A 20839-nucleotide genomic window follows, 5' to 3' on the forward strand; every position below is an offset into this window, starting at 1 on the left:
CGCCCCAGAAACTAACTCAAATCCAATTCCACGACCAACCAATCCCAACCTCCCAATTCCAACGACAAGAGCTCATTGACATTCACCGTGCGGAGAAGCCAGCGCCTGATGACGCCACAACAGCCCTTTCCCCGACCACCATGGAAGCGGATTGGGTGGGATGCAAGCCAAGTGGAGCACCGGCGACTAGAAGTTAACTAATTGCTTCACTATACCCCGGAATTCCCGCAGAGAATACGATATCTATGGAGAGCGTACGCGGGCGTGATCAGTATCCCTGTCGATGAATATGCAGAGTCGTCTCACGTGTGTGGTGCGGAATTGGGGTATTTATAGCTGGGATTGTTGTCAGGGTTTGCCCCTCATTTGACTCCTTCGTGTACTGTTGCTGACGGGTTAATTTCTTCTATTATTTTGTTGGAGGATATTGAGTACGAATTGTGTTGGATATCCTGTCGCCTATCTCTTGTGTTTGACACAGTGTATGTTGAGCCAAACGATCACCACACAATGACAATCCCAGCCCCAACTATCCCAACACGCCAACGAGCCGCCGTCCGTCATGGCACAGGCGAAACTGCCACGACGACCATCGAGACCATCGACGTCCCGCAACCCGGGCCGGGCCAGATTCTGGTAAAGATCAACTGGACTGGGCTCTGCGGCTCGGACAAGTCTCTCCTGCACGACGACTGGCAGGCTTTCGGCGTGGCCATGCTGCCCCAGAGCCAAGGAATCGCGGGACACGAAGGGGCGGGCGTTGTCGTCGCCGTTGGCGAGGGCATGCAGCGGCGGTGGAAGATCGGTGATCGGGCGGGCGTCAAGTGGATTGCGAGTACCTGTGGAGAATGTGAGTTCTGTCTCAATGGGGTTGACGAGGTGCATTGTGAGAAGCAGATTAATAGTGGGTTTTCGGCGCCGGGGACGTTCCAGGAGTATTGTCTTGTGGATGGGAGATATACATCGAAGATTCCAGATGGGGTGTCGGATGAGGAGGCCGGTCCGATCATGTGTGGCGGTGTTACTGCGTATACGGCTTGCAAGAGGTATGTACTGCCATTTTGTTGCCTTTGTGTTTGATGTGTGCACGTTGGAGTAACGCTTTTACTTTAGGTCTGCCGTCAAGTCCGGTCAATGGCTTGTACTCCCCGGCGCTGGAGGCGGACTGGGCCATTTGGCTATCCAGTATGCGCGCGCAATGGGCATGAGAGTCCTTGCTATTGATGGCGGCGACGAGAAGCGGGAGCTTTGTGAGAAGCTCGGGGCCGAAGCATACATTGATTTCCAGAAATTCAAAGCTCCTGCAGACATCAAGGATGAGGTCATGCGAATCACGAAACACGGCGCACACGGTGTGGTCGTGACGGCTGCCAGTAAGACCGTCTACGAATGGGCGCCTATGTACCTCCGGCCCGGAGGCACAATGGTGGTGGTTGGTCTACCGAAGGATCCCTCCATTCTCGCAGGCGCACCTCCGCTTGTCATCGCTTTGAGACGATTAAATATCGTCGGGAATATCACTGGGAGTTTGAAAGATGTAGAGGAGGCGCTGGATTTTACGGCGCGAGGCATTGTACATGTAAGTTTCTCCCACGCGAGTTCGACTCGGCATGCTAAGTCGGAAATAGCCAATTCTGTCCAAGGGGAAGTTGGAAGACTTGGATTCATGGATCGAGAAGCTGAATGCGGGTCAGTTGGCTGGTCGTGCAGTATTACAGGTGGCAGCGCAGGCGACTGAATGAGAGGGCGTTTGGCGTTGAATATAGCATATCACAATAGCATTCGCTTCTACAGGACCAGTCGTATCATGGTGAGAAGATTACCATATTTTGTAGCGGCTGAAGAAAATGGTGGTAGCAACGAGGAGAGCTAATATTCTTCCTATACGCAATACATCGCCTTTCAAACGCCGAAACGCCGTCGTCGGCGATCGCAGCCGTCATCCATTGCCCGAAACGACCCACACATTTCCACAGCCTCCATCACAAACTGATAGACTCCGATTCATGTCACCCCACATGAGCGGATGTATAAAAAGGCCACTCGAGACCTGATCGTAGAGACTCACTAGTTACGCATCACAGAAATCTACCTTTTTCTTTTTCAGTTGTAATGAGTCCCACACAAGAACCCACAGCACCGGTAGTCCAAGGCCGACTCATCGGCCACTTTCAAGACCGGTATGCAAACATTTTACAATATCGGAATGGGTTTTGATCAGGTACTAACTGCTTCAGGCCGGTAGAGGAACACGGATCCGGCTGGTCCTCCCTCTGGGACTCAAATGAGAGCGACCTCTGGGATCGGGGAAAGCCCTCCCCTGCACTGATTGATCTCATCGAGCAAGAAAAGAATAACACTATCTTCCAGCCTCTGAAGCCAGATGGCCAGCGCAAGAAGGCGCTTGTTCCCGTATGAGCTTCATCTTCTCGATGTTCTCCGTGCAGGTTAATGACCAATCTACAATATCAGGGCTGTGGACGCGGCTATGACGTCATCATGCTCGCCCTGCATGGGTTCGACGCCTATGGACTCGAGATATCAGCAACTGGTGTAGCCACCGCGGAGAAATATGCGGCGTCCGAGATGCAACGGCCCCAGGAATACAACTTCGGGGTGGGATGGACGGGGCCAGTGACGCCGGGCAGTGCTTCTTTTGTTGAAGGGGACTTCTTCAAACCCGGCTGGGAGCGACAGATCTCAGCCAACGGAGATATCAAGTTTGATTTGGTCTACGATTATACGGTATTTGCATCTTGGTGATTCCTTGGTAATAACGGGTCAGGATGAAACTAACTGGGGCAGTTCCTCTGTGCTTTGCACCCGCAAATGCGTCCCCAGTGGGCAGCGCGCATGAGCCAGGTAGTGGCTTCCGACGGAGTCTTGGTTTGTCTGGAGTTTCCCATGTACAAGGATCCGACTCAGCCTGGTCCGCCTTGGGGGCTCAATGGAGTCCATTGGGATCTGCTGGCGCGGGGAGGTGACGGTTTCCAGAATATTGGGAAAGTGGCTGAGGTTGATCAGGTCGATCAGCTACCGGGTCGGTTTAGGAGGCTGCAGTATCGAAGGCCTGCTCGATCATACGAGGCAGGAAGAGGAGCGGATATGTTGAGTATTTACGCGCTGAAGTAGGTAGCACTGCCGCTGTATATTATGGAAAATTGAAAGATTGCTGGGTGCAAAACAGATATCAGGTGGCTATGGCCAGTATCACATCGGGAAGACGCCGCCGTTAGCCTTACCCCTTTTTCTGCCTCGTGAGAGACGCATCTCATTAATATGAGAATCCTTATCGCGAACACCCGCGGAGGCTTTCAGTCGGACGTTGAACATATGTTCAGTAGCAGCCAGGGTCATTGTTAACATACCAAGGGGATTGCACAACCCGCTACCTGCCTCCTTGCGCAGTAAGTACAGACCACAGGGCACCCGCAGACTACAGTCGTAGAGGCAACATTCCACACATGTTGTGTTGACTTGAGCTTTTCGGGTAGTTAAACTACACATGAACTTTTATTCACAATAACGTATACACATATACAAATCTCGGCTGCGAGAGTATCCAGCACATAACTCTAAGTACCATCCCAGGCTACACCTTCGACTCTACTTCACAGAACCAAGCTACCGACGATTACTTCCTTCCCCCCGCTCTATATCAGCCGAGGACAACGGGCGGTTAGGATGTATCGCAAGATGCGCATTTGGCCGGTTTTCGAAGTGTCTAACCTCCTCAAATATATAAATGTCGACTCTTTTATTAACATTCCACTGATCCTGGACCGGCCAGGAGCGCGTGCGCTGTAAGGGCCGTGCTTCTACCCTGGAGACACGCTGTTTGGTCCGGACTTTACCGAAAAGCGATCTAAGTTTGGGCCAGTGGTGCTGTATGAAGACGGGAAGGATGAGGAGACACGAGCAAAGAAGAGCATGGTCACATTCGAGCGCACTGCTGAGATCATGGTCAGTCGGATGTCTGGTATCCAAATTCCAGGGAAGAGACATACGCCCAGAATCCCACTGATCCCACGAACATTATATTCCATAACACGTTGAGATCTTTCATTTGGGAGACATGGTAGACACGCATAATGCTTGCAGCGCATGCACTTTGTATCAGTTAGCTGCATCCCATGATGGAGATCGACAAGGTTAGGGAGAGGTGGAAGGGCACACCTAGCTCCAAGAATGATGATGGCTAGAGCTTTAAACTTCTGCCGTAGAGGTACCTTCAATCTCAACACCGATGGTATTGGTAGCACAAGGGTGTATATATCTGTTGTCATACCGAGTAGAGATGAGAAGCAAACGGGGAGCGCTCGCGGGATTTTTGGCTTGATTGCCGGATCCCCAAATACCTCAAATGGTGTGAATGTGTAGTGAGTGACAACCACTAAGGCAAGGCTTGCACTTGCTTCGAAAACGACGCCGATGATAATCAAGGCTTTCAAGGTGGATTGGGAGCAAAAGAGGCGGTAGTAGAAGGAGAGGATGGCGAGCTTGGAAAAGGCTAGGCAGAGGACAAGAGCAAGGAATCCATGGAAGGTAGACTAGTCTCATTATTAAATCTAGATAACCCTGTCACTTTATTGCTTGTTCTTACTTTTGTGATCGCCGTAGCCTCGCTACGTGGAATATCCCATACGCTGCGTCCAAGTCCCAAGTTATAACCTGCAAGGCCAGTTAACAGCTGTTGCGAAAGAAAAGTTTGGAGTCTCATGCCTTGGAGAACGGTGACTGCGAAGCACACAGAAAAAAACTGTTTGCTGTCCTTTTAGCACCTTGAACATCCGGCATGTGCAGAATTGCATACATAAGCAATCATACAGAGGTCTGCTCACATTCAGTCATGTTGTTTCAGTGTATGGGTAAAACCACTTACAGTCATCGATCCTAAGAGAATCTCGTATGATAAATCGTCGAGTATACAGTCGCATCACCAAAGCCATGGAGTTAAGGGTCAAGTAAACCGCTTGGAACGGGGTGCAAACTTGCAAATGGTTCGGGGGATTGATAAAGTTGGGCTCTACCCCGGGAGGAGGGGATACAATACCCTGCTGGGTCGACATGAAGCCACTCAGATAGCTTCATGACTTGAAGCAGGGAACAAGAAAGCCTTCTAGTCCAGTCGATGAATGGGGGCTTCTCCCTAATATAGGACAAGTAGCAGGCAGCACTACAGCTCAGAACAAAGAAACGCCAATCATCCAAGTTCAGCCTTCAGATTTGAGTCGCTACGGCAATTCACCAATCCGTGTCCAGTCCGGCACTTCATTTTGTCACTCTTTCCCCAGGCTTCTTTGTTTACTTTGTTAGTGGAGAGTGCTGGTTACATTCGATGAGAACAGCGGGAAGTGTATTAGGGCTTGGATGGGGTGGCTGTTACTCTAAATGGGATAGCCACGGACAATGTACCAACTCAGTGTTGGTTCTTAAAATCTATAACACAAGCAGAGGCCACTTACAATAGAAGTAAGCGATCAATTAGGAGAAGGCAGGGGTCCGTGTAAGATTGAAACACTTTGGATTGCGCGGAAACAATGAATGCTGCTCTCCGGGTGCTCTTCCGCCAGCGGCCTAACCGTAGCGCCATTCAGCTGCTCTGCTCAGATGCGCACTATAAATGCTGACCTCGGTACAGAGTAGGTCCTGTGTATATTCCATGTCATATCGAATGGTAGATCGGCGGTCTAGGCCGTTTCCATACTTGAGCCCGGGGAAACAGGTTTTACTACAAGATAGAGAGCGTTACTCATGACTACAGACTAAGACAGTGCCACCGACTTATAGTACTACTGATCTACAAGTAGACTACTGTGAGGTGTCTCTGCTGGTGTGGGACAACCGATCTATCGCGCATACTTTGTGCGACCAGTCTATCTAGGTAAATGCACTGCCATAATGTGTGTCGCTACTATGAGATACCAAAGTCAGCCCGCCCTACTCATGATATTTCTCAATCAAAAGTCATTCAAGACAGTGAGAATCTCACCAAAGTATGCGAGTATGCGATTATGATAGGGTGAAGAAGTAAGTTTACCGTTATTCCGATATCCCTTCTTATTTGATGGCAATGCGATACTGATCTGCGTACGCTCAGGGCACAACCCCCGAGGCAACAAAGAAAGGGCTGCACATCATGTTTTTAGTTCCGGAGAATTATCGCATTATGAAGTCAAAGCCAACCGATGGTAGATACACTTTTATCCAAAGAAGGTTGTGAGTCGGCCCCGGCGACTTAGGCAGCTTGGTCTTCATGAGCCAGCTATCCGCAGTGTAAGTATACCACATGGATATACTACTAGTACTGCCTGAGACCTTACTTTGCCAAAAGCCATAATACCACCGAATGTATATCCCACGCGTGCATTATCTACTAAAGCAGACCTTGTATTCAGCTGAAGACGCAGAGCCAGAGACAATCAGGGATATATTTAGTCAAGTGATAGTATCCAATTGTCAAAGCACTATTCCCATCTGTAAATATAAAATCTGAGGTTCAAAGCTACAAAATGCAGTATCCGAATCGAAAACAACATCCACCCTGCCATCACTTCAATTAATGTATCTCATCTTGAAATCCGCCGTCTTTCCAAGCCCAAGTAGACCATCCAGGGAATAAAATGCCACCGCGAAACCGCCCTCGATCAAACTCACATAGATGCGACCTCCGCTGATTCATCTAGACTTTCAAGGCACCACTTCACCTCCACGGAACTCTCATCCGTCTCAGTCACCAACACAAGTATACCATCGTCGCATTACTCTGACTCTTTGTCCCCCTACCACCATGGTATTTCCCTGTCATGAGTCAATATCCGCCTCCTGGAGTCCTACATGGCCTTCGAAGACTTTACCAACATACTTTCCGTCCCCATCTGCCGCGCAAGCACTACCCCGCCGGTCCCTGGACCGACTCTGCGAGGTCATAGCGGTGGGTGAATACTACAACATAGGCCCGGAGGTCAAGTACCTCTGGTACCAACACTCATGAAACCTCTGCTGCATGCCGGATTCGCACGAGCCCGACCATGCCCAGTACGCGAGCTTAGCTTCTAGCGCAGATGTTCAATTGGCAGTTGAGTCCGGAGATGCGGCGTGATAAACGGAAACATATCTACCATACGCCTCTCGATGATGTTCTTCCTTCATGTATGCCGGAGACGGTTACCTTGCAGATTTACCAGACGAGCTCGACTCATCTGGTAAACTGGGGCTTGAAGAATCCGGGAAAAGTCCTGCGTCTGCGTCGAGGAATGTCGTTACTGATAGTGGCCACTTTCACGCGGTTTAGACCTGTTGGGTTAGATGGACGTTTGAAGAATCGCTTCATGAAGTAGCATATGATCGATGTTTGGGTATGCTCACAAGTAGCATGTCGAGACATCACTTTCACACTCCAACTGACTCTCAAGGTGGGTTCAATTCCTGGAGTATTAACACGCATATCGTCCCATCCATTCATATCCATTAAAGCCAACCAGCCATTCAAGGCTCCATTACGATCAACACCGCACATATTAATTGGAGGAGGCATAAAAAGCCACACTTATAACGGTAATATTAAATAACGCGAACGACATACCATCTCCGGCCTAGTGACCGTGCCCAATTCCAACGGTGCTACCTTGCGCCGGAGCACGGATCGCTCTAGATCGCCCTGGTGCAACCCAGGAAATACTGTGTCCCTTTAACCGAACTTTGTCCGTAGACCAAAGCACGCTGAAACTCAAAGAAAAGTATGGAGAGGAAAAGAATGAAAGGGGGCGGCTGGTTGGTCGGGGTTGTCGCCCTGAATAACGGTTTAGGCCTGCGTATGTGGCATCCATCATTTTCTGTCTTGCTTTTGCAAATGCGATGCAGTGGTTCTGACTTAGAATGCTCCACGAGTGCTATAGTATTATTAGGTGATAGGACACGGAGTACGGTGGGTGTGTATTATTGATCTTCATGATTAGGCCAAAAAAAAACTATAGTACTATACATATTCAAATACATATAAGGGGATAGATGAGATTAACTAGCATAGTATCATCCACCACCATTCTTGGAGGATCCATCCAGCTTCTTTCTCGCCACTGGGGCCCTCCTTTCGCATGGCCCCAATCTCTGTCATCCATTTCAGCAGATGCTCGATTTCCCATGCTCCCATTGTGGGTTTGATCATGCTGGCAATGCTCGCGGCGCTGAGCCCCGGTCTGCTAGCGACACAGCCAGCTACTGCGGCGACGGCCAAATCCCACAGTAACTTGATGAAGCCTCCGTGTATATCACACCATAGAGGGATTTTTTCTGGTACCCAGGCCGCCCCGTTGTTCGTAGCTCGGGGCGGGCAAGGCGCCGGGACATCCTTGAGTTCCTTCTCAATCGGGTTCCCGTACACGTAGGTTTCTTCAACGGGGTACAGCTCAACTGCGAAGCGGAGCTTATCCCTGTCGATTTGTCTGGTCAGGTATCCGCCCTCTGTCAGCCCGTATTTATCGCGTGGGGCATCTCGTGGTCTCAGGGTCACTCTGCGAGCGGCCAATAGGTTGATCACGGCTAGTATGTCGCCGTCTTCGGCATTATATTTGATCTCAAATTTGCCTTCAGATTGTAGTGCTGGGTCGAGCACTTGCGTTTTGAACCTGGCTGCCCGTCGGAGCTGGGTGCTTTCAATCAGTCGCTTACGTCCCAATGCGTGCAGGAAGTGATCTGTGATGTCGTAGTTGCGGCCCGGCGTGATCCTGCCTCTGTTACCCATTGATATGATCCTCTCTGTTACCAACGACCCGATGGCGTTTTCTATAAAAGTTCCCATGTATGACAGTGCCTGTCGGGCCTCGGCAGGTCTGTATGCCTCTTCCGGAGTAACGACGTTGGCCCGAATCCATGATTTGACCACTTCCAAGCGAGAAAGATCCTGCTTGGGAGGGGTAGGCGTCTTGTGTTCATCGATCAAGGGGAGGGCAAATGGGACGCTCGCAAAAAGGTTACGCTTGCGATTGATGGTCAATGGCTGAGTGGTTTGATAAATATCATCCAGAGTGCTCGGCGGTTCCTCCCGAATCTCGAATACACTGTCAAATTGCTCTCGTGTGGCGGGGAGGTCCGGAAGGAGCTTTTCGGATTTGGGGACATCGAGTTGAGCGTTTGCCCAATCGACAATCCATTCCCAATCATACCCCTCGAGATCATCGTAGTTGATCGGAGGAACTTGGCCATTGCTGTATGCTTCAAGATAACGCTCTTGGAAGTCGCTCTGCATTTTCGCCAACTGGAGCCGGTTCTTGCTTAACACGTACTTCCCTTTCGCTTGGATGAAAAGCGGATCATAATCCGGAAAGCTGTTAGAAAAGAGTGTCCAGTCGACAACTTTACCTTCATAACCCCCCGCTAAGGCACGGACCACAACAATCGCAATCATGATCCTTTGAGTCAGCAAGTGCGGCAATTGATATCCAGTGCGATTCCGACGAGCAGGTGCTCGAGATCCAGTGGGTTGTATTGTCGTATCGAACTCATCGCCAGCTGCCATTGATGCATTGAGTTTCTCCAAGCGACGGTTCTGCGTTACTCCAGGAGCCAGTGTCCGAGATATCGGGAGTCGGTTAGGTTCGAGAAGCGTCATTGTGCCAAAAGTACCAGGTTGTGCAGAAAAGTCGGATCGGCGCCCCTTTTGCCTGGTAACCCTGGGCTCTGGCAGGGGACGCGCTGGAAGCTCCGGTTCATCAACGTCAAACCGTATGTTACCCTCTATTCCAGCGCTATCAAAACTATTCTGCACTGTCTGATTGATGTACCAAAGATCTGCACTCTTCTTGTCAAGTAATCCTTCGTTTTGAAGTTCCCATCGCATAATCACATTCGTATCATAAAAGAACCGGTTCGATCGGGGGTCTACACTTTCGGAGTAGTCAACAGGGCGTCGCCGTGTCTGGCTAAACAAATCATCAAGCGAATGAGGCAGCTCAGGTGTTTTGTCGCTGGTGGCGTCTAGAGTACGTGGTAACTCGCGCGCTTTCTTCTGGTCATGCCTTGCAGCCCGCAGAGCAGCAAGGCCTCCGTCTGTTGAAAAGGTTCCTGTATTTGCATAGAACGTCTGCCTTGAGTTCATCAGCATCGCGTATGGTGCCATAGACGATATGGGAATCCAAAGGCGTCTCATTCTCCGGCCACCTTCGGCGGCTGAGCCGTCCTGCGCTTGAAGTACGGAAGGTCGACGTCCTGGTTTGATCCGCCTTCTACCTTGGTTAGCCATTTGATCGGGCCTTGTAGCAGCAGTCATTCCAGGAGTAGTAGAGTCTTGTGCCAACGGTCGCTGGAGTGACAAGAGTCGAACCACTTTTGAATGATTTTCCTTCCCTTCCCCGATCCTCTGCAGCAGTCGCTTCTGAACGCTGAGACCCTTCCTCTTCTCCTGGGCTACAACAAAGCCTGGTTTATACTGCAATTGCACTGTGAGTGCTGACTCGACAGGAAGTTTGGAATACGTATTGGGGTCTCTGCCGTCTTTTCCAAAAGTGACTCTCCTTGCACCAGTCTTTGTCATTTCAGGATCGTAGTCGACATTGTCTGGAATGTAATGCCGGGAGCCTGCAGCCAGCATCTTTTTTTGCATATCGATGACCAGGGGGTCATCTGCCCGCATGTCGGGTTTAGTTATGATATTCTTTGTTACCATAACCCCTTTGTTATCCTTCCCACTAAAGGTTAATTGGCGAAGCTTTCCAGCATCGATTATATGTTTCACAGTTGCTTTGATCGTACGAAGGTCGGGGGTTTCTTTGTACTTGGTCTTCCTCCATGCAGTCGCGAACGGGTACCAGATCTCAGTTCCCATGGGGAATGCTCCGCCAGCTTTTTCGACGATGTCCAAAATAATCTTTCGCCGTATGAAACCGACAGAACCTTTCTTTTCCTTCACATTTTCTCTCGCTCTGCTGCCCTCACCCAGCGTTTCCGTATCTGGACGCTCCAAGGGGTTGGCGTTGCCTTCTTGGCGGTCTACAACAGCCCCAGATGCCGGTGTTTGGTCCACTGCAACCCCGTCTGTCGGCGCCGTGTTGCATTCCTCTGTCTCCATTGGTGCCGATCCATTCAAGTCATTAACAGGAGCATGATCCGTTGTAAGGTTGTCTTTAGCGCCTGTGGCGTCTTTATTTGCCTCATTTCTGACTACTTCGCGAGGCTTCTTGGACGACGGTACCTCTAGGGCCTGTGTCGCATGAACCTTGCTCTCTCTTAAACTCCTCTCGGTTACAACCTCTTGGCTATTTTGGTTGGGTGACTCAGCCCTCTTCCGTTTCAATGGCTTCCCTTGGGTTTTATCATCATTGTCAACATCAGGGCTATCCTGTCTTGAGTCTTCAGCTGGAACGGCCGCAGGATTTCTGATACCAATCATAGGAACACTATTAGCCTTAGTGGTAAAGTCCGTAATGCGTCTCTGTTTTGGATTGCGCATAGTTGCTGGGCTAGATTCAAGTTTAGATGCGGGTTGCCTTGAGCGTCTTTTAGTGCCTCGGGAAGGTGTGGCATCTATATCTTCAGGAGCAGCATCTAAGATCCTACTTGCCGTGGCAGGTGTGGGAATGGGTGTGGGAACAGGTGTGTCTTCGACATTTTCTTCAACAGTCTCTTCGACAGTCTGTTCCCGAGAAGGCTGCTGTGATCCGCCGTCTTGGTCGCCTCCTTCAGCTTCTTCCATAAACCAGGGAAAAGACGATAGCTTCGAGGACTTGAAGACAGCAATTCGACTGATCCTTGGACGACCTTGTCTTTTGCCAGTAGGTCTTCGCCTTCCACGTGGTGTGACATAAACTCCAGAATGTGGACGTTGAATCAGCAGCGCGTTGTACTCTGTCCAAGTCTCATCTAAACCAAGAGCTCTAAGCTTCTCGATCTCAGACATTCCTTGGAACTTTGCAGACTCATCCCTTGGTACTTTCCGGCGTTTGACAGTCGAGATAGAACTGCCTGGGGTTTTTTCACCCATCTCCGAATCTGATACATCGAGGCGTGGTCTTTTCGGTCTGCTCGGAGTTACTATGTCAGAACCTGTAGCAAGCCTTCTACTTCCCGCAGGCGCCTTGGTTTGCCCACAGTAGAGTGCTAGGAATCGTCAGTGCTGTGGATAACATCAAGGTTCCTCGGACTTGGAATAACCCACCGTATGTTCCATCTTTAAGTCGGATTGCTGCGGCATCAGTGTTGGTGACATTGTAGCTTGACGGGTCCACTGCAACTATGCATTCCAAAAGAGAAACATCGCCATTTTTCAGGAGCTCCTTTGCAGGTACAGCCACAGGCAGTCCATACTTATCCAGCTCAGGCTGTGCGTCAACAGGCGGTGCGCGAATCTTGTCCACCTTCGGATTTTTCGGGGTAAACTCAACAGCTTCCCAGGCTGACTCGCCCGACTCAACAAGCTTTGCAAAGTTTGTTGCGGTGAAATGGTTATACTGAGTTATAGTGCGGTTTAGTACCGTGTCTCGTACAATAGCCATATGGCGTAGATGCAATGGTTGTGACAGCTGCCAACATTCTACCAGACGACTCATTGTGTTCTCCAGTGGCCGACGGTAGAAACCACCAAAGCATTTTCTGATGATTTGCTGGTAGGTAAGTCAGATTACATTCCTTGAATGATGACAGGTAGCCATTTTTTGTCTCTTTTAATCTAACGCACCTGATTCATAATTCCGTCAGTCCCCGCATTTTCGACAACGTCAAGGATCAGGTTGTGGATAGTCTGGTCTGGAGACCACACAGGAAGAATGCGACCTGCTTCATCTGTATCCTCCTCTCGTTTCATCACATTGAGCGTTTCACCATTATTTAGCAAAGGAGATTCCCTTGTCGCATCATTCGGGTCTACGTCTTCATCCAGTTCCGCATTATCATCCTGCTCCAGATTGGTTGAGATGCCTCGACTAAATTCATGGAACAACTCCAAATCCTTTTCGGTCGGTTCTCGTATAAGCTTCACGCAAGCAAAATAATGTTTATCATTCTCAGAAAACTGCGACATGGCCTTGACACGCATTAAGACGCCTATGCGTTCAAATTTCCGCAGAGCACGAGAGAGGATACGCCACCGCCATCTATCCGCGAAGCCGAGAATTTTCTTGAGATCAACCCGGGAAATGATCTCATGCTCCCGAAGGATACTGAAAAGCTGCTTGCTGAATTCCTTATAGTCGATCACTTGTGGTTGGCCCGAGGATTGGTCTTTTGTGGTTTCCGCAGATGATTGCTCTGCTTGCATAAATTTACGTAGGGTGCAAAGACTAGTTCGGGTTGATTTGATCTGGATAGCCCTCTTCTCAATGTAGCCTTTTTGCTGCAGTTGGTCAGTTCGCTTGGGGACTGAGCGCTTGTCTTGGCCGCTCAGTTTCACCAATTCCGTCTGAGCAATACCATTCGACTTGCGCGATGCGATGATAGATAGTAGAGCGAATTCAGTGGCAAGAAGTTTGTTTTCGTCTGGCTCATGGCCTGTAATGGCAAGCCATGTCCTCTCCTTCGAGACAAAAACACGAATTGGGCTTTGGGCAGTGTGCTCAGAGCTGGATGCATCATTAACACGACGTTCTACATCACTAAAACTCAGAGCATTCCATTCTCTATTTTCACCAATAGAAACTTCAGGGTTTCTTGCTAGCCACGACCAGACTTTTTCCTGAAATTGCCGGTCAACGACATGGCTGCGGGTGGATGCATCTTGTGCAGCCTTGGCATAGAAAGTATTGATGAACGTCAAGACATCGGAAGGAGAAGCGCCTGGAGTACGTTAGTCTCCTTATACTTTTTATGGTACATCCAATTGTCTTATTGAAAATTTTTGAAACAAAAAGAGAGTTTTGATCACAGCGCCAGAAGAAGCAGGATGCAGGGATTTGGATATCAAATCGCCAAAATTAGAGCCGGTGCTGCAGTAGTGGACCCTCATAACAAGAACACAAAAGACAGCGAACTGACCTTGATCACCGCAGAGAGCAATCTCTGCGAGGAGAAAATCAATCAACTCTCGTAGACTAGGGGCCATCCTATTTACATGGCTGAATTGCGGCCAATAGGTAAGGGAACGGGGGGAGTAAAAAAATTTGACGTGTTCCCATTGATCTCAACTCATCACCTGGGGGATAATCTCTCCGTCGCAAAAAGAAAATTGACAAGCCTTCGATCCACGTTGAGCGCGAGATTCGAACCATCGCCGTAGAGTGAAAAATTATGTGCAGCAAATTGGTGGGGGTGGCGGGTCTCCCGGCACGTGATGTCTGCCATGGTTCTCAGGCATCGAATGAAGGTCTTGAGTCTCAGTGGCATGATTCGTTCAATCACAAATAGGGTTAAACTACCACTAGTAGTATGGTACCTAGCACTCGCTTTGAATTACTTGAAATCCTTAGCTTCCAGGTCCTTCGTGCTTTGATTTGAAGGAACCGTTCAGGATACGCAATCTTACTTGAATTTGCTGCACAAGTTATACTATCATAATTAGTCATACAGCACTCGATTTCTCGGCATAACGCACCTAATGCATCATCCAAAGGGATCGTCGCTGATCGGCCGGCTAGACCGGGTTCGCCTTTTACTCTTTCCAGCTTTTACCTGAAATTCTGCAGGACAACCAAGTAAACCGAGAAGCAAAGAATTTTGGGATATTGCTTCGAGAGAATAGTAATAATTGATTTTAGTCTAATACATCGATTCATCTGAATAACGAAGCGATCAAGTCTCGAACTCAGGTACACACATTGAGGTATGTAGTAGATACGTAGATACAGTACTCCATACTACTAGTCGTACTGCGTAGTACTTTGTAGCTGTGCTTCGCTGCCATCGGAAGTTCGGCGACAGCCAACCGCCGATAGCAACAAACGGAGCCAATAATATGCAAAACCTTTCTTCGAGTTTTTGATCCTACGGAAGGTGAAACTTTACGTACTCCGAAAATCAGGCAGGTGTGGACTGTAAGGTATTCATGGTTATTTTCGGAGGGGAAGATAATCAAGAATGCTGCTGTTGTTGTTGTTGTTGCTGCTGGTGTTGTTCCTCGGCATACCGTCTTGGACATTTAATTAACTAGTTATTGATCTAAACATACACTTTGCAATCTTGAAAGATGTCAAATGACATCACGGGGTCCGGTTACGTCAGGCACCTTGTTTGTTCAACCCAGAAAAGTCTAATACTTTACAGCCAGCCCAAAAAAAAAAAAAGAAAAGAAAAGAAAAAAAATACTCCATTTGTTTCCGGTCCTTTTGCATCTTTCTCGACCTAGAACAATCTTCTCCCGTCTACCGTCCGGTGCACTCAATGAATTGGTTGCAGCCCACATAAAACTATCACCAGTCCCAACGTGCCTTGACAGCGGCAATAACTCAGCCCCGTTCTCGCCACTCACACTCGGATTATTTCTACCATTCTTCGATCACACCATGAATCTCGTTGCATGACAATCTCCCTTCCATTGATCTCCTATCAGCAACAATACTGTCGAACCCCAGTTAATCTCCGCATATCCTCACCATCGCTAGAGCTATAGCGATGGAAGAAGGAACCGCCAGCACCAACCCTTTGGAACCTCCGCCGCTCCCTTACTCATTACGGACACGAAAGAAGTCAATCGCGATTTTTTGGATATTATTCGTTATTGATGCCCTCGCTCAACCCATAGCGCTTTACTTTGGTCTGTGGTATGGCACTAACCTGTCGCATAACTTGGGTATGTTCCTGGCATAGTCTTCGGTGTATACGCAGGCATGACATACGTGCTAACCGATCCGTGCAATTAGTCTTTACCATTGTGACAGCTTCATTGGGAGGAATTTCTGTATTTGAATACTTCTACCGGCTCTATAACTTGTTCCGAAAGGATTCTCGCGCTCGACCGTTGAACGCACGAAAATCATGGGTAGGCTTGATCAAGACGCCCCGAGGGTAGAATATATTGGGAACTGACGTTCCATTGCAGCTGGATTTCTTCCATATCAATTTCACCATCGTCTGGCTGATCCTCGCCGTTGAACTCATCGTGTAAGTTTCGGAAGTATTCATTGTTCTGGATAGTTGCTGTGTTATATACTAACAAGAGGCCAGGGGAACCGTCCAGCCGGAACCCTATGGTAACATACCCTACCGTTCATTGCTCTCTCCCATACTTATAATTCTATAGTGCGACTAGTAGCCATGGTTCTCCCAAGCGTCATGTTCTACTTCGGTGGTGTCTACTTGGCCCTCGATATTCTCCGTGTGCTAGGTTTCAAGGCTCCTTTCCGAATTTCCTCGACCCCAAAGGGCTCTACAATGCCCACAGCTTTATATGTCATGATCGAAGATGTGGTAGCAGTGGATGGGGGCGGGGGCCAGAAGTTCCGGTATGCCCTTCGAGTCCGGTATCTTTCAAGCCCATACTTCCGCCGTATGCTCTTTCAAATGAACTGTTTCTGGGCCGGGGGCTCCATTATTTTTGCCGCCGCCATCACTGCAATTGTTTTTACGACACCAAGACCTGTTGCATACACGGTAAACCGCCCATCCCGTTTTTGATGATCGATTACATGGAAAGCTGACGGGTTCGTTCTTCATAGCTTGGGTGGTCCTTGCCGTTCGCTTGGGCCGGCGTCTGGACGCTAATTACCATCCCGTGGGTCCAAAGTGATCTTCGTCGTGAGAAGAAGGCATGGGCTGAAAACCGCGGTCAAGGAGGTATTCCATACACGGATGATATTAGCGCGCCGGCTGATCGGACTCGCCTCGAGTCAATACACGAACATTTATGGCCTTGGGGCCGCGAGAAAAACAAGGAAAAGCCCTCTACACAATCTACCCCGTCTGACGGCCATTCAAACGTATGATTCAATGTTTTGCATGACAGAAAGGCGCAGGTTGTGATCAATCTTTCCTTTATCATCCATCCAGTTGTCTTTGCGCGCTTGCAAACTTCGGGGGGTTAACAAGCACGCCTTTACTTGACCCCAGCAGTTCATTGGAAAATCAGGTTGGTCCAACCACGCCATGAACCCTGATATCTCAACGGAAGTTGTGACAATGATCCAGCTGTGGACAGCAAGGGTAACGACGATATGCTTAAAATCCACGTGTATTCAATGTATTGTATATAGATACCCTAGCTCTAATGTATTTAGGTCAATGTATATTTTTGCCCAATATTTGCATCCCGTTGTTAGTGAGGCTGCTAGTCAAGCTTGAAATGACCTTTCAGATGCCGTCGTATAATGATCAAGGGGTTAGTCACATCGACTGTCAGCCGTATCCAAAAGCGACGGACGGTTCCGTTGGACATGACGACGCGGCGGATGGCGCATGAGCTTGGCATTAGCAAATAGGGATGCCAGGCCAGGAACTAGGAATACCAGACATCACACTGGTTCGCTTGCAACCCCGTTGGGTATATCCAGACACTCCGGTATCTAACTCCTGAGGTATGAAGGCGCGTGACAATGTTGGAAAGTGAGTTCAACTCTTCGGCCGCAGAGCATAGAACCTCACAGGAAGCAGCTTGAAATTCTTCGGGAATCCGAGCTGCAATTCGGATGTGACAAGGATCAATCCAGCCTGCTTGAAGATTTCTTTAAACTTTTCATCCGTCCTCGTCACGCTACTGTCCTCGTCATCATACATATCATTTCCATTGAGATCAGTCGACTGGTTCTCCTTGACAACCACGATTCCCGTATCGGTCAAAGACTCACGACACCGCACAAAGTACTCAACCAACTGCACGTCGGTTAAATGTCCCACGCAGAATTGAGTCCAGATCAGGTCGTATTTCTTCTCCGGGTACCACCCCTCCAAACCGACGGTGTAAATATCGCCCACCACACCAGATCGCTTCAGAGCGCTGTCGTGTATAACCTGGGTGAATTTCTCGACCGGCTCGACTGCGTCCACGGTTTCGCAGACATCCTTGAGGAACCCCTCCGTGACGCGCCCCACCCCCGCACCGCAGTCAGCTCCCAGCTTCAATTTCCCTTCGGTGGTGCAACCGGGCACCAATCGTCGGACCTTGGAAAGAAAACTTTTCGAGCCGCGTAGATCAATGCGTGTATACCAGGGGTAGCTCCCCAGCATGCCCAGCATGGTGTTGGAGTTGGCAGCGACGCTGTTCCAGTATCGGATAGATGCGGCGTGGTCGATCTTAGAATCTGGGGCTGCCATTGCGGGGTTCTCCGGGTTGGCCTCGCCAGGCCCCGATGCGACTGGCTCAGAAGCCATCGCCACGACTAGAACTAGTGGCTGGGTGAGTTCCTGTGTCGTGAATTGTAGCTTTTCCGTCCCCTTGGAGATTTTTGTGATGAGAAATCACGGAATTTCCGCCAGATTATGTAAGCCTTTTCCGGTCTATCGCACACTCCGATTGGCCAGAGTCGAGACAGTTACTGTTAGCTGGGTGCATTCGCGACGACTCAACCTAGGCATATCAACATTCCCAGGCAGTAGAAGAATCGGCAGCAGAGATGGACGAATTGCCGGGTCAAGAACATCTCGCCTTCACCAAATGGGCCATCGAGAAGGGAATCGAGATCAACGGCATAGCGCCAGCTCGATTCCCCGGCCGCCGGTTAGGAATGATTGCAACCAAGACCATAGAAGTGAGTACGTCAACAAGATACAACCGTACAACGTCGCTACAATGATTGACCAGCCATCACGCGAAAGGAGGGAGAGATCATGCTCACTGTCCCACAAACGGCAATGCTATCCATTGACTCCATCCCGTCTTCATTCGTGGATCTCTTCCCAGAGGGCGCATCCGTGCACGGCATCCTAGCCGCATATCTCACGCACGGGGACGCCAAAGCCCTGAAAGAGATAGACGCATGGCGCAACGTCTGGCCAAACTGGCAGGAGCTCGAAGATAGCACACCTATACTATGGCCGACTCATCTGCGACGGTCTAATTCTGCCTTCGAAGACGAGGACAATTCCTCCACACCCAGTCTGCTCCCGCCCTCTGTATCTGGGCTATGGAATTCTTTCGAAAAGGTACCCGTAGACATCAACTACGACACCCGGTATCAGAACATGCTGGCGCAAGAGGAAAAGCGACTCAGACACGCCTGGGAACAGGTTCTCTCCGTGTTCCCCAAAACAGAGTGGAAGACGTTCGCATATTACTGGCTCATCATCAACTCAAGAAGCTTCTACTATATCTCCCCCGGAAAGGGCGAACCGGAGGATTGGAACGACGCCATCGCGATGGTCCCTTATGCTGATTATTTCAATCACGAGGATAACGCGGTTAGCCCACTCATTCTTCCCTTACCTGCCCTACCTAACAGATGAAAAGGCATGTGAGGTCAGATTCGACCATATCGACTACACATTCCGGGCAACTAGACGATACGGTAAGTATACTGAACCAACGGTAGAAGAATAGGGCTAATCACCGCCACAGAAAAAGGCTCAGAGGTCTACATGAGCTACGGCGCCCACTCAAACGACTTCCTCTTCGTCGAATGTCAGTTCCCTCTAACCCCACCCCCATCATACACCTCTAACAAAAGAGAAACCCTGCAGACGGCTTCTTTCTCGACAAGAACGAATCCGACTCAATATACCTAGACGACATAATCTCCCAAGACCTAACAACAACCGATAAAAAAGAACTAGTCCACCAAGGGTGTTTCGGGTACGTCAACATCCCAGTAATTCTCCCCACCATCCCATTCATACTAATACAACTCCCGAAAAAGCAACTTCGAAGTCACAGAAACCGGCGTAAGCAGCGGCATCGAAACAGCCGCCTGTCTCAAATACATGTCCAAACGGGACTTCCGGATCTACATCGAGGGTCGGTCGAAACGGGCCTTCGACGCGGGGAAGTCGGCGGAGGTGATTCGGGGTTGGATTGGGGTTTATCTTGAGGAGTGTGAGAGGACGATGGAGATTATTGGGTCGATGTTGGAGAAGCTAGGTGGGTCTAGGAGACGTAGTGGTGGGGAGAAGTGGGAGAAGAGTAGGTTGGAGGTGTTGCTTTGTAGGTGGGGACAGATTAAGCAGATTTGCGAGAAGGCTACAAGTGCTGTTGGTCAGGGTAAATAGAGATATATTTGGTTACTCTTCTGATGGAACAGCTTGTGGTTGAGTTCTGTAGACAAGTTATTCGTTCAGAAGACTTGCGCTTGATGAAGGGAACATGACTTATATTCGGTGGATAATGCAGGTTTGAAGTGATATTAAATGAAGTAGCTATTGAACTGTGACATAAATTTCAATGTACAAGACTACGCTAGCATCCCTTCCAATATACCGTCTATCTATACACCAGCCTAGATATACACCCGATGCATGTATAGGTCTTGTCTCCAGTCGCTCACGGCTAAACTGGTAGAAGCCTTCCAATGCGCCCCTGCTCCCATGTAATGATAATAATAGATAAAAGGAAGGCGGAAAAGTATACACAGCAAAAGCAAAAGGAGGCTCGAGGCCATTGCTCGAGCTATACCCCAGAACAAAAACGACAGAGTAAGTACAAGAAGGTCACAATTAGCCAAGCAGGATAAAATTGACACAGTAAATCAAAAACATGTTTATAATATGAAGCCAGTGAAACAGATGACGCCTATATACGACCCATTGCAGTTAGGGTATCATGCAGCAGAAAATGGCAGGCCACGAGAGGGTGACGGAGAAAATGTAAGATAAGAAGGATAAATGGTTAGGAAAGCGAGCTTGCTTGCCGATCGGACATAGTTGTAAAGCCATAATACACGTCCTTTCTGTTGAACGATTACTTTCTGGACGGTATTAATTTGCGCCCAAAGTTACGGATCGTCATTTTGTGACTAGATCGCAGTTAGCGCAGGCAACCTACAGCTCAGTACGA

General features: G+C 49.2%; 7 protein-coding genes across 7 annotated transcripts; 4 read left to right on the plus strand and 3 right to left on the minus strand.

Annotated features, from left to right (window-relative positions):
* Nucleotides 1–510: 510 nt before the first annotated feature.
* Nucleotides 511–1742, plus strand: BDV37DRAFT_280936 (zinc-dependent alcohol dehydrogenase; the record flags this gene model as incomplete). Its single annotated transcript, XM_032086708.1, has 3 exons — nt 511–1046; nt 1114–1579; nt 1629–1742. The coding sequence occupies 3 exons, from the start codon at nt 511–513 to the stop codon at nt 1740–1742; spliced, it is 1116 nt and encodes a 371-aa protein (XP_031943658.1).
* Nucleotides 1743–2112: 370 nt separating this feature from the next.
* BDV37DRAFT_280937 (thiopurine S-methyltransferase family protein) lies at nt 2113–3132 on the plus strand (the record flags this gene model as incomplete). Its single annotated transcript, XM_032086709.1, has 4 exons — nt 2113–2180; nt 2238–2412; nt 2473–2745; nt 2806–3132. The coding sequence occupies 4 exons, from the start codon at nt 2113–2115 to the stop codon at nt 3130–3132; spliced, it is 843 nt and encodes a 280-aa protein (XP_031943659.1).
* A 492-nt stretch (nt 3133–3624) lies between these two features.
* BDV37DRAFT_280938 (uncharacterized protein) lies at nt 3625–5069 on the minus strand (the record flags this gene model as incomplete). The annotated part of the gene is made up of 5 exons (XM_032086710.1): nt 3625–3949; nt 4008–4109; nt 4177–4550; nt 4604–4671; nt 4883–5069. The coding sequence occupies 5 exons, from the start codon at nt 5067–5069 to the stop codon at nt 3625–3627; spliced, it is 1056 nt and encodes a 351-aa protein (XP_031943660.1).
* A 2940-nt stretch (nt 5070–8009) lies between these two features.
* On the minus strand, nt 8010–14380 carry BDV37DRAFT_62563 (putative TFIIIC transcription initiation factor complex subunits Tfc3). Its single transcript, XM_032090969.1, has 4 exons — nt 13963–14380; nt 12671–13764; nt 12152–12596; nt 8010–12093 (listed from the first exon to the last, which is right to left on the minus strand). Exons 1-4 carry the CDS (start codon nt 14027–14029, stop codon nt 8021–8023), a joined length of 5679 nt encoding a protein of 1892 aa, XP_031943661.1. The 5' UTR covers nt 14030–14380; the 3' UTR covers nt 8010–8020.
* Nucleotides 14381–15534: 1154 nt separating this feature from the next.
* On the plus strand, nt 15535–16844 carry BDV37DRAFT_269969 (uncharacterized protein; the record flags this gene model as incomplete). The annotated part of the gene is made up of 6 exons (XM_032084467.1): nt 15535–15712; nt 15783–15901; nt 15962–16023; nt 16087–16112; nt 16163–16512; nt 16578–16844. 6 exons carry the CDS (start codon nt 15535–15537, stop codon nt 16842–16844), a joined length of 1002 nt encoding a protein of 333 aa, XP_031943662.1.
* A 547-nt stretch (nt 16845–17391) lies between these two features.
* On the minus strand, nt 17392–18453 carry BDV37DRAFT_62610 (N-terminal protein methyltransferase). Its single transcript, XM_032090970.1, has one exon. It carries the CDS (start codon nt 18223–18225, stop codon nt 17467–17469), a length of 759 nt encoding a protein of 252 aa, XP_031943663.1. The 5' UTR covers nt 18226–18453; the 3' UTR covers nt 17392–17466.
* On the plus strand, nt 18347–20805 carry BDV37DRAFT_62724 (uncharacterized protein). Its single transcript, XM_032090971.1, has 6 exons — nt 18347–18602; nt 18670–19251; nt 19301–19358; nt 19409–19471; nt 19531–19642; nt 19707–20805. Exons 1-6 carry the CDS (start codon nt 18468–18470, stop codon nt 20053–20055), a joined length of 1299 nt encoding a protein of 432 aa, XP_031943664.1. The 5' UTR covers nt 18347–18467; the 3' UTR covers nt 20056–20805.
* Nucleotides 20806–20839: the final 34 nt, after the last annotated feature.

Source organism: Aspergillus pseudonomiae (assembly GCF_009193645.1).
Source record: "Aspergillus pseudonomiae strain CBS 119388 unplaced genomic scaffold BDV37scaffold_17, whole genome shotgun sequence".
Lineage (NCBI taxonomy): Eukaryota > Fungi > Ascomycota > Eurotiomycetes > Eurotiales > Aspergillaceae > Aspergillus > Aspergillus pseudonomiae.

Coding starts and splice junctions, on each gene's coding strand:
- BDV37DRAFT_62610 (XM_032090970.1), bottom strand. CDS start 18,225: ATGGCTTCTGAGCCAGTCGCATCGGGGCCTGGCGAGGCCAACCCGGAG.
- BDV37DRAFT_62563 (XM_032090969.1), bottom strand. CDS start 14,029: ATGGCCCCTAGTCTACGAGAGTTGATTGATTTTCTCCTCGCAGAGATT. Junction 13,765..13,962: donor TGCTCTCTGCGGTGATCAAG/GTCAGTTCGCTG, acceptor AACGTACTCCAG/GCGCTTCTCCTTCCGATGTC. Junction 12,597..12,670: donor CTGACGGAATTATGAATCAG/GTGCGTTAGATT, acceptor CTTACCTACCAG/CAAATCATCAGAAAATGCTT.
- BDV37DRAFT_62724 (XM_032090971.1), top strand. CDS start 18,468: ATGGACGAATTGCCGGGTCAAGAACATCTCGCCTTCACCAAATGGGCC. Junction 18,603..18,669: donor TTGCAACCAAGACCATAGAA/GTGAGTACGTCA, acceptor ATCACGCGAAAG/GAGGGAGAGATCATGCTCAC. Junction 19,252..19,300: donor TCAATCACGAGGATAACGCG/GTTAGCCCACTC, acceptor ACAGATGAAAAG/GCATGTGAGGTCAGATTCGA.